Consider the following 12,539-nt stretch of genomic DNA (forward strand, 5'->3'; position numbering starts at 1 on the left):
GCATTTCCTGTGTTATAAAGCCGATGTGCTTCTGAACTGAAACAGGGTAAAGTAAATACAGTGGGTCGCCCCACATGGATCTAAAGCAATGTTGTGAATGGAAGCAGTTCCCCTGTGTCTGTATTCCTCAACTCAAATCCCATCTGGACTGCTGTGTGTGTGTAGACTTAGTTATGGTTGAGGGACTGAAAAACAGGAAATTCCACTGTGTGATGTCTCGAGTGTTCCTTAAATCGGGCCTGTGAGCAGAATGCATCCAGCTGCCGCTCAGCGTGCTTGGGGTTTTAAATAAAGAGCTTTGATTGGTTTTTAATTGTTTTTGAAGTCAAACTGCACTGAACACACAGAGAAAAAGGCTGTTTTATTAGCAGCTTAGGTTTTCCCCAAGCACTGATTTATAAATATATAACTATAAAAAGTATTCAGTGGTGATTAAATCAACAGCTATGGGTGAGATTGCACAATTGTGAATGATTATTAATGTTAAATGAGCGTAAAACAATCAGTTCTGATTTCCAAACAACCATAGATAAGATATTCACAATTCATTTCTGGTAGACACTAATGAGAGTTTTGATAAATTAAGACCTTTGCTGAAGACCCCAGCTAACAAAAGTATGTTCTAAGAACAATTGCTAATGTTCCCATTAAGTTAAAAGATGTTTTTTATCGGTTATACGAACATTAAAAAAACATTTGATTATTTCACAAAAATTATGGGAATGTTACACGTAAATGTTCATGTAGAAACGAACATCCAACTAAAACGTTTCAGGAAAAAGGTTCATCAACATAAACAATGTTTTTTGCTAATGTTTTGAGAACATTATTTAAAGACCAGATAACATTGAACGAACGTTCTGTTTACGTTACTTAGTGTTTGTTCATATTTTTGAGAGAACCTCACCAGAACGTTAGCCAAAGATCTGAGAACTGATTCTCTGTAATTGTTAACTCTGACAGAAACTGACATAAGAAGCAGTAGACAGCATCACGCAAAAACTCTCTCTCTCTTCTCTTTCTCAGCGGCGAAGAAAGCTCAGTGGCTGGAGAAGGAGGAGAAGGCACGGCGTTTGCGCGAGAGCCAGTTGGAAGAGCGCAGGAGGAAGTTGGAGGAACAACGACTGAAGACAGAGAAACGAAGAGCTCTGCTGGAGGAGAAACAGAGGCAGAAACTGGAGAAGAATAAGGTGTGGAGACGCCATGTGCTCAGGAACGGGGGGCTGTGGGAGGACAAACCAGCTGCAAACATAATGTTCATTGAGCAAGTGACATACAGTTAGGGTTAGGGTTAGGGTTAGTATTGCAATGCAAAGCTTGTTAGGTCTCAAATTCAAAAGTCGATAGTTCAAATTTGATGAACTACCAAATTTCAGATTCTTATTCGGTGAAAAAAGTAACCAAAATAGGGTTCATCCTTGTGATTGTCTTTTTCTCCACAGGAGAGGTATGAATCCGCCATAAAGAGGTCAACCAAAAAAACGTGGGCTGAGATCCGTCAGCAGAGGTGGTCATGGGCCGGCGGCTTGAACCAGACCTCCCGCAGAGAGAGTAAGTGTTGCTAGTCAAACTTTACAGTCTCATACCACTTTAGCAGACAAACTAGAGTCATTATATCCATCTGAAACAATACTGATATGAATTTGGAAACTTCTTATGTTGACACAATATTGTTTTTGACTCCAGCAGTGTTTGTTCTGTGTCAGTCAGTTTGAGTGCTGAGATTTTACTGCGGTAGATGGTTAATAGGCGTCACCATCTGGTTATGATTTTGTTGATCCATTTTAATTTTCAAAAAGACATCAAAAAGTGAGGGAGGAAAATCATCGTATGGTGGTTTCACCAACAAAAACTTGCTAATCATTGGCATCAACATCATTTCTATGGTTTAATTTTATGTTTTACTGTGGTTTTTGTATGGTTTTTATTCTTTAAAAACATTATTTCTGGTGTTGTAGTAGCTGTGATGGATGTATGTAGGCAAAGGACTGTGATATCATCTCTTTCTCTTGCTAAGATGTGATTTTCTCCATATTATTAGACCAAAGAAGTTAAAAGAGATGGGCGTTGATGTGTCTACTGTATGTATGACAGTGTAATTATAACACAAATGATAAGAAGTCTATTCTTTTTCCTCTAATTTAATGCTGATGTGTCTTCAGTGACCAGTGTGTAACAGGAAGTGATGCCATGTTGGATCACTTTGTACAGTTCTACCCTGTTGAAAAGACCAGATCAGACTTATAAATTTCAAGTATGCTGGTTGGAGTTGGTAATGATGGATGACCAACATGTTTTTTACGGTTAAGCTGGTTGTGGACACCAGGATGCCATGCTAGAAAACATCGTCCATAAAAAAAAACACATGCTGGTGATAATGCTGGTCTTATCAGTAGGATAGTGCTGATTTACCTGGATAGTCTAGTATACACTGCTGTTAAAGAGTTTGGGGTCAGTAAGAATTTTAAATGTATTACTTTTATTCAGCAAGGTTGCATTAAATTGATAAAAAGTGACAATGTTACACAAGATTCTATTTCAAATAAATGCTGTTTATTGACTTTTCTATTCAACACAAAATTATGAAAAAAAAAATGTATCAAGGTTTCCACAAAAATATTAATCAGCACAACTGTTTTCAAGATTGATAATAATCAGAAATGTTTCTTGAGCAGCAAATCATCATATTAGAATGATTTCTGGATCATGTGACACTGAAGACTGGAGAAAATTCAGCTTTGCATCACAAAATTACAAAATAAAATAATAAAAAAATAAAATATATTCAGTTATTTAACTTTTTACAAAATTACTGTTTTAACTGTATTTACCATCAAATAGTTGCAGCCTTGGCGAGCATAACAGACTTCTTACAAAAACAATTAAAAAATCTTACAGACCCAAACTTTTGATCAGTAGTTTATCTAAATATTTACCTACTTTGGTCAGCATTCATGTGCCCTAAAAATGGTTGTTAGCATTGTATGGAATTTAATGTACATCTTAAATGTACGATCATCTTACATGATCACAAGTTGATGCAAGAGTGGCCCGCCTCCTCCAGCTCTCCCTCCTGCAGTCTGCATGTCCCTCCAAGCGCTCCAGCTGTGCGCCCCGTCCCGCCGTCACTCACGGGGTCAGTATGAACGCTCTGCTCTCTGTGTTGCGTTCTGCAGGCAGATGCTCGGCCTCCACGGTCAACCTGCCGCGGCAGACGGAGCCTGTGATTAACAACAGGCTGTCCAAGTCCTCGGCCACGCTCTGGAACTCGCCCTGCAGAAGTAAGAACGGAGCGGCTCCCGCGTTTCACCTCCCTCCCAACCCTCCGTCTGTTTTTTTTTTTTTTGGTTCTTCAGTTGTGTTTTTCTCATGAACTACTTTTGATTTGCTCATTTCTGGTGGCCTGCTTGCCTGTGCCTGTGCCCGGTGATCGATGGTCATTCTCACACCTCTCTTATTCACTTCCCCACCCCACAACCCCCCGTTCTTGTGTTGCATCGTGGGTAATCTCTACTTCCGTGCACTTTTTGATCAGCGCTCACATTGTTGCATCATAGTCTGTGATGGTTATTTATCTGTGGTCCAGTAAGTGGTGGAAATATTTCATTTCTTTCTTATTTTTGTGTTCCGGTCATCATTTTCAGTCTGTGGTGTGGGTCGTGGTGCTGGTGGTGGGTTTTTTAACCTGAGTGTGTGATTTGAATGGCTGATTATTTATCAGTGTTCATAAAACAGTGGTCTGGTAACTAAGTTAGGATACATAATATAGTATGTGCCACTTTAATTGTCTAATCTGATCTTAATCAGTTCAATGGATTGATCGATTCATATAAATAAGAGATGCTGTGCAATAGTTAAGTATTTGTAAAATGTATCTGGCTGTGTTCAGATTGGAATACTTGCATACTGCTTACTGTGTACTGCTCATTTACACTGTATACTAAGGATGGGAATGTAACAGAATTTATTGCTCATTCCAAATCCACTTAACGCTTCTGGCTTATGTTTTTTTTTTTTGTGTGTTTGTGTGTGAGATAATTGGGGTGAGTTCCAAAAATTACTACATTGCTGTTCAAAGTTTGGGGTCAGTAAGATTTTAACATTTTTGAAAGAAGTCTCTTATGTATGGAGCCACACACGACATGCGGGGGGGAAAATTATTTAACAAATTAACAATTTGTTTCCACAACTCACTAATACGTAAGAACGTTTTACTAATTCGTTCCCTCGTTTTGCTAAATCATGTCCACGCTGTAATATTTCGTTAAAGCGAGGAAAATAATTAATTCAACATGGACACGATTTACTAAGAGGAGGGAACAAATGAATAAGTTGTGGGAATAAAATCTTAATTTGTGGCCACGATATATATATATATTTGTCCACATGTAATAGGCTCTCCAAGGCTGCATTTATTTGATCAAAAATACAGTAAAAACAATGTTGTAAAATATTGCTACAATTTAAAATGTTTTCTATTTGAATATACTTTTAAATGATTAAATCCTGTGATTGCAAAGCTGAATTTTAAGCAGCCATTAATACTTTGCTGCTTAATATTTTTGTGGAAACTGTGATACATTTTTTCAGGATACTTTGATGAATAGAAAGTTCAAAAGAACAGCATTTATTTGAAAACATTTGTCTTTGTAACACTATAAATGTTTTTACTGATACTTTTGATCAATTTAATGCATCCTTGCTGAATATAACAAATCCCAAACTTTTGAATGGTATGCATATATACTAAAGAAATATGTTTAGTATAGTGTTTAGTATGAAAAAAACACTAATCAAGTTAGTGCAATCAACATTTGAAAACATCATTCAGTTATATACTTATTTATTTATATATTTATGATTCTGGTTAAGAACGGTTTCTCATTTCCCATCCCTACTGTATACTGCACGCTATTTTAAAAAAATATTATGTGAAACAGTATAGCATTATGCAATGCTAAGCACTCGCAAACAGTAGTATGCTACATATCACTATGTGTAAATAACAGTTATTGTCCGCATTTTCAGTCCACTCTTGTTGATCCAATCAAATTAAAGACAAGAGGTTAAAAATCATAACACTCATCATTCTGCAAATGAAAGGTCAGTTTAAGCACATTGCATTATGTACACAGCAAAAGTAGTATGCCATCTCGATATTCCATGCAAATGGATAAATGCTAGAACCTGCAGAGACAGTAGTAGTATTGTAGTTATTCTGAACATACCCTTATTTTAAGTTTCTCTCTAAGGAAATAATGGGTTTTCTAGAATGCTGACATCCACATGCAGCAGGAAGTACCGGTGATAAGTCAGCAAAACTGTAGCTATGCAGATGTGTATAAATCAACATAATAACAGCATTGTGCACCGCATGGCAACTGTGTAGCTCGTGGTCTGCTCTTATTTCCCTGTCATTAGAGATGACCACTCAAACTGCACTTTTTGCTGCGATATAATATGTAATATTTAGGTTATGTTATATTTAGCTGCAGTCTTGTGCGACTTTCTGACCATTGAGGTTTTTTTTTTTTTGCAACAAGCTTCCTGGAAATACGGCTAAATATTGTTTTCATAACTTATAGAATGAATATAGTTTAGAAGCAGGAGTTTATATCCTAGATCGTGATCAAACCTTCTGTTACAGTAGTTCAGGCAACAGCACGGTTTGCCGCAGTGGGGGAGAAAAAAAAGCAGCTGTTGCCTAGCAACGGCCAGTGACCAGCCGTCACGAAGTGTTGTAAATTTTCTCGTGTTGCTAAAGTGTCAGATCGGAACACCACCTCGTTGCTACATTGAGAACAAGGGTCTGTTTTGAGACACAGTATTGTTTTAATGCTATTTATTGCTACATTCGGAGTCTGTTTCTGCCTGTTGGTGCCCAAGTGTGTGTGTGTGTGTTTGTAGCAAAGGAGCATGGGAGAAAACGAGTGTCATCGAGACCACAGATTCATTTCTTCGTCACTTCACTTGTTTTTCTCATGTCTGTAGAGAACTGTCATTCAGTCATCTCATTTTATTGTGCTCTCAGAGTATTAACACCGCATCCCATAATTCCCAGAATAAAACCAGTTTTAACCCGACTTTGAACATGTGAATACTCTAATTGTTCTGCTTTTAGAGTGCTGTTCGTCTAGACATGCAGTTAAACCATGCAGAAAATTCACAAATGAAATCTCTTAAATATTGCAAATGTTTCTCCTAGAGAATAATGAGATTAAATTGGGAGCAAAATTTTACTCCTGAGAAATTTCTCCTGAGAAAAAGACTCATATTTGTCTCTTCTAGAAGTTGAGAAAAGATCTCAATGATGTCTTAAACTGTGCTCAGACTTGCAGAGGATACTAAAGTTTGCGATCAAAAGATCTCAATATGAACACAAACTTGTCTCATCATATTTTTGGAAGACTAAATAATCTAAATGATTAACACAACCTTTCAAAGGTTCAAAGTCGGTAAGGTGTTTTTTTTATGTTTTTGAAAGTAGTCTCTTATACACATCAAGGCTGCATTTATTCAATCAAAATGACAGTAATATTATTAAAATGTAATTTATTCCTGTGATCAAATCGAAGCTGAATTTTCAGCATCATTACTCCAGTCTTCAGTGTCACATGATCCTTCAGATATCATTCTAATATCATGATTTGCTGCTTAAGAAACATTTATTATTATCAATGTTGATTTAAAAATATATATTTTTACATTATACATTTACAAGGATTCTTTGAAGACTAGAAAGTGTTCGAATTTATTTGAAATGGAAATATTTTTTAACATTATAAATGCTTTTTCTGTCTCTTTTGATCAAATTTATGCATCCTTGCTGAATAAAATTAATAATTTCTTTAGAAAAAATCTTAATGAACATTAACTTTTCAATGGTATTAAATAAATTATCGCTCTTTACTTTTAATATGTCAACGATTGGCTCATTTGTGTCTGCTTTTAGTTTTTACTAGACATTTTAAGAGAAAAATCTTAAATGAAACGTGTATTAGAGCTCCATTTTGTCTCCTGATTTATGAAAGAGAAAACTTTGAGCAATAAAGCATTAAAGTCTAACACACTTAAACTTTAGTTACTGTATCATTGATTTAACCAGCATGAGTAAGATTGCTGGTTAAATTCACTAATTAAGTTGAAACTTCAAGTCCCGTGAAGTTACAATGAGCCGATAAGCAAATAAAGTTTGTGAATGTGTTTGTAAAGAAGTACAGCAAACACAATATTCACAGTAGTGTAGATTCTGTGTCTTGCAGGAGTCCAGATCAAGACATCACTGTCAGTGTTCACTCAACGAAGGGCTTGAGAATTCCACTTCCAGTAACAGCCTCTCTGATTGGTCAGGCTCCTCGTTACTGGATGTGACAGGCAGCCGATTGGCTGAACGCTTGCTTCGGCCCTTTGTCGAGTGACCTGCGGTATGTTGTCCACATGTGCCGATGCTAACAGCTCCCTCTTGTGTCAGCCCGCAGCTTGCGTCTGAGCCCGTGGGAGAGCCGCATCGTGGAGCGCTTGATGACGCCCACTCTTTCCTTTCTGGCTCGCAGCCGGAGCGTCGCCACCCTCCAGAACAGCAGCGACCCTCGTGAGTTACACAACACACATGCACTTGACATGTCAGGAGCTTAAGGTAATGGTTATACTCACCACATTCGGGCACACACCCATGTAATGAGTAAAACACACATCATAAACAGGCCTCATTGAGTGCAAACAAGCGATTGTTCTCATTTGCTGAAATCAAACAAGAGATCTGCAGGTGAAAGTGTGAACAAGAGTATGCACTTTCACCTGCTTCCATAGTAAATATTATTAACCTTAGTTCAATGTAAAGCAGTTTTCATTTCAAACCTTCTACCTGTTTTCTTGTGTTTGAGCTTAGTATGTGTTTGTCTAATGCATACATGAACGTTTAAATGTTTGCATCTGATAGAATTGCGTGTTTTTTTTCTTTAAGATTTCAAATGAAAGTTCATAAATTTCAGACCATATCAGCCAATTACTATTTCATCTGCTGATTTTCTCTTTGATGTTTGGAGTTTTGGCTTACTGCATACTGCAGTGCACAGTTTAACCTATTGTACATTTTGTTGAATTTAAATAAAACATTACGCACTTTTACGTTGAGTATACATTTTGCACAGAAGTTCCTTATTACCTGCGTGTTTAACTCAACAAGTAATGTCCAGTTGTCACTGCAGAAATAAAAATGGTTATTTTTCTTTTTTTTCATCCAGTTTTGTGTCAAAATGTCTGTCCATTTAAACATCATAGTTTATTTTTTAGATTGGAATGCAAAGTCAAGTTGAGTGCATTGCATTGTGGGATATAAAACCCTGTGCTTTGTTTATATACTGCATATTTAGGAATCTTACCAACCCTAAACGTTTAAACAGTAGTGTGTATTATCTCAATTAAGTATGTAATGTTTTGAGCATTATTAAGTGACTGTCTGTAAACATCTCTGTGTCTGTTCTCAGATCAGTGTTCCCGCTCTGCGTCCGTGTCTCCTCTGACGCCCTGCTCCCATCATCATCCTCACCAGCACAGCGCTGAACGCTGGAGGGTCTCGGCCAGCACTCCCGACATCACACAGCGCGCGAACAGACGCAACTCCACACCGGTAAAACACAGTAACACAAACAATGCAGAAAATATTCAGATATAAATGATAATATACACTCCCGACTGTATCTTTGTAAGATTTTTTTATGTTTTTGACTTAAGTCTCTAATTCTCACCAAAGTTGCATTTATTTGATTTAAAATACATTAATATTGTAAAATGTTATTACAATTTAAAATAACTGATTATATTTTAATGTATTAAATTTATATATTTTGAAAAGTCATTTATTCCTGTGATTCCTGTGTAATTTTTAGCATCATTACTCCAGTTTTCAGTGTCACATTATAATATGATGATTTGATGCTCAAGAAACATTTATGATTATTAAACAAGTGTTGAAAACAGTTGTGCTGCTTAATATTTTCATAGAAAAACGTGTTTTTCAGGATTATTTGACTTTTGATTAACTTGATATATCTTTACTTATTAATTTACCTTTTAAAATAACTTAATGATATTAATAATATTATAATATTTCTCAAGAAAAAGTCCTGGTTTTAATGATTTGACTCCTTTAAAATGATTCATCAATGTTTTCCTCTAGTTTGAGAAGAAGAAGAAAGAAAAGAAAGACAAGGAACGAGAGAACGAAAAGGAGAAGAGCGCTCTGTCTAAAGAAAAAGTGGAGAAGAAGAGAAAATCCCAATCCATAACCAGAACAAAAACAGAAGCCAGGTGACTCTCTCTCTCTCTCTCTCTCTCTCTCTCTCTCTCTCACACACACACACACACACACACACACTCTCTCTGAGCTCTAAGCTGCTGCAGGTTAAATACTGTGCGCTCGCGAGCCGAAGAGAGGCTCTGATGTGATGCAGCCCAGCGAGGCGTCTGGCAGGCTGTTCGTTTTTATTCAGGCCTTTGTGTTCAGTTGCTTTGTGGAAAAGTGATAAATTAGCCATTAAAGGATTAAAGTTGTACTCTTATTATGGCTGTCCATGTCCTGCCTGATTATTTACACTGAGTCCAAACCAGACGCCAAGGTCTCAGTGTAATTTGTTTCCTCACTGAAAGTGACAAAATCCACATTATTAGTGATACTTGCTAAGGCAGGCGTCACTATAATTATTGTTCACACTTAGGGTTAGTGTATATAGGTGTGTGTGTGTGTGTGTGTGTGTGTGTGTGTGTGTGTGTGTGTGTGTGTGTGTGTGTGTGTGTGTGTGTGTGTGTGTGTGTGTGTGTGTGCAATAATCAGGGTTAGAGTGTGTGTGTGTGTGTGTGTGTGTGTGTGTGTGTGTGTGTGTGTGTGTGTGTATTATATTATAATTTTTGAAGCACTTACATTACTAACTGGAAATAATATGTTTTGGTCTATATTGGAAGGTTCTTAATTCTATTCTCGTTTAGGTTATGAAGACAGAGCTTCATCACCTAAATAAACAACGAGAGTAAACTAAACGAGTTAATTCGCTGAAATTACTAACTGGAAATAAATAATAAATAAATCTAAAACTTAAAAAATAAACCATTTTTAATTGAATGAAAATGTAAAATATCAAAAGAATGTAATGGAAATCAGAATCAAAATACAAAGTAAGAAAATAATTTTTTATTGTGGTTGTTTTGATGTATGTTGGGATGTGTTCTTAATTCTCTTCTTTTTTTTTAGCCCAAATATCAAAGCTAAAAACAGAGCTTCATCACCTGCGACGCCCAGGAGTCGCCCCCTCTCCCCCAATCCAGCGGTGTCCCCCAAACCACCCTCATCTTCAGGCCGGACTCCTCCTGGCACCAAGACCCGGCCTAAACGGGCTCAGACTCCCGCCCGCATACAGGCCCCCGCCGTCGCCGCTGTCGCCGTGGAAACCAAGGAGCCCCGTCAGGCTGACCCTCCCAAGGACACAAAGAGTGAGTGTGATCATCATGACGACCGAAGCTCTTAGATAAATCTGCATGACGGCTCAATGGTCTTCAAGGAGCCCAGGGCGACTTTTATAGCTTTAATATGTATGAACGAAACGCAAGTGCTTTTAAGGATTTTACTCTTCTTGATGGACTGTTGTTTTTTCTATTTAGCTGCTCCTAGTGTTCCTGACATCACTGTCTCGTCTGCTCCGGCCACGCCCGTCACTACCTCTGCACCAATCACAATAGCTCCTCAGACACCAGAGGTGGCCCATGTGGCCGCCACTCCTTCTCGATCGCTCTCTCCTGAGCCCGGCCCTCCGACCGCCAAGCCCACAGCTGGGACCAATGATCCTGAGGAGGCGGCCAGGGTTTTGGCGGAAAAGAGACGTCAGGCACGTGAGCAGAGAGAGAAGGAGGAGCAAGAGAGACGAGAACAGGAACAGAAGAGCAGGTTAGTTGATTGGAGAGTGTCAGTCTTGCATATCAAACACCCACTTTTCAAAGAACCACTCATTTAGATTGACTGACATTTACTGTGATCACAGCAGAATTATTTTATACTTTATATGTATACTAAAATAACCCTGGTTGACAGAGTTTCTGTTGCTTTCAATGGTGAATTTCCAAGACTTTTAAAGTTGTTTGTGATTATTAGAAAAAAAGTCGATTTTTTTTTATTTTTAGATTGCATTCACAAAGAACAAATTCAGAAATATTTTTGAGCTGATCATAACCGAATAAACTGTGTATTATATATATATTTACATTTAGATTGAATAATTTATCAGACTGTGATTTACATGATTTTGTAAAAGATTTAATTAATTTCAGTTACTTACACATTTGATTTATCTATAAATAATCAGACGGCCCATAAACAATCCATAGGTGTTCCTATGGTCTAAAGTCTTCTTAACACTGTTATATTAGGCTTATTGAGATACTATTCATATTTAGTCAATTCATATTTTCCATTTTTTATTTTCCATTTCATACTTTAGTCATTTTGATGTTTCTTATTTGTATTAGTTTTTTTTAGTATGTCTATAGTTTTAATTATTTTTATTTTAGTTAGTTATTTTAGTACATTATGTTCAAATAAATGAAAATGAGAACTGAAGTTATAGCAGATTTTTTTACATTTTATATTATTTTCAGTTAATGATTATTTTAATGATTAATTATTTTATTTCAAGTAATCACAGTGTTTTTTTGTATGGGTTCAGTTTTAGTTAACTATAATGACCCTGCATCTGAGGTGTTGTCTAAGAGTATCGAGCATAAGTCTCTAGACGCTAACCCTGCCTCATCTTCATCCAGAGCGCTGCGCGAGGAGCACGCCAGACGTGAGGAGGAGGAGAGGAGGCGCAGGGAAGAGGAGGCGCGCTTCATGGCAGAGCAGCAGCGTCTGCAGGAGGAGAAGGAGGAGCAGGAGAGAGCAAGAGCCGAGCACGAGGAAAACCTGCGTCTGCAGAGACAGGTGAGCAGTGCATCATGGGTAATGGCTAACATTTATGACAAACTTCAAGTCAAATCCAAATAATGTGCATTGTGGGCTTTTATATGGCCAATGGCAATAATGAAATTTCGAAAGCAGATGGACAATGTGTTGCTGAATCAGAATCTTCAAATTTGCTCAAATCAGCTTTATTTCTTCTTTTCATACATTAATTCCAAAATCTTTTAAAATCCATCTGCAGTCTTCTGTAAAATAATTTGAATACAAAAGACCTTGAAGGCATCAAGGTGACTGAGGCACAGGCAGACAGAAGGGCATTAACGTGAGTGCTTTCATACGACGGCCTCAGCTCGAGTCTCCCGCAGTGCATTAGCAGCCGTTCAGACCCGTACACACACGAGAAGAGAGTACGCAAGCCTCCGGGCGACTCTCATCTGCTGCCCTTCACACTCGCCATCAGGTCGCGCAGAGCCCCTCTGACATGAAGCCTGTGTGTGTTCTGGTTTGATCTGATCATGCAGGACAGGCCTAATGGCTCTGTTTGTGGCTCTCTGGATGTACAAAGGACAGCTGTGGTGTCTGAGCAGCATCAAAA

At 37.7% G+C, this 12,539-nt stretch overlaps 1 protein-coding gene across 4 annotated transcripts in view; it reads left to right on the plus strand.

The window, feature by feature from the left end:
• The window catches only part of LOC311299444 (uncharacterized protein), a 40,785-nt gene that overhangs the window by 24,670 nt on the left and 3,576 nt on the right, over positions 1–12,539 (plus strand). For 2 of the 4 annotated variants that reach the window (XM_084423011.1, XM_084423010.1), the window contains 9 exons: positions 1,027–1,190; positions 1,443–1,551; positions 3,177–3,281; positions 7,472–7,591; positions 8,487–8,629; positions 9,179–9,309; positions 10,247–10,485; positions 10,654–10,936; positions 11,806–11,965. In XM_084423011.1, coding sequence (XP_084279137.1) covers positions 1,027–1,190; positions 1,443–1,551; positions 3,177–3,281; positions 7,472–7,591; positions 8,487–8,629; positions 9,179–9,309; positions 10,247–10,485; positions 10,654–10,936; positions 11,806–11,965 — 1,454 coding nt within the window. The remainder of the gene's footprint in view (positions 1–1,026; positions 1,191–1,442; positions 1,552–3,176; positions 3,282–7,471; positions 7,592–8,486; positions 8,630–9,178; positions 9,310–10,246; positions 10,486–10,653; positions 10,937–11,805; positions 11,966–12,539) is intronic. The other 2 variants (XM_084423012.1, XM_084423013.1) reach the window with 1 other exon arrangement.

Source organism: Rutilus rutilus (genome assembly GCF_951802725.1).
Source record: "Rutilus rutilus genome assembly, chromosome: 11".
In the NCBI taxonomy this organism is placed as follows: Eukaryota; Metazoa; Chordata; class Actinopteri; order Cypriniformes; family Leuciscidae; genus Rutilus; species Rutilus rutilus.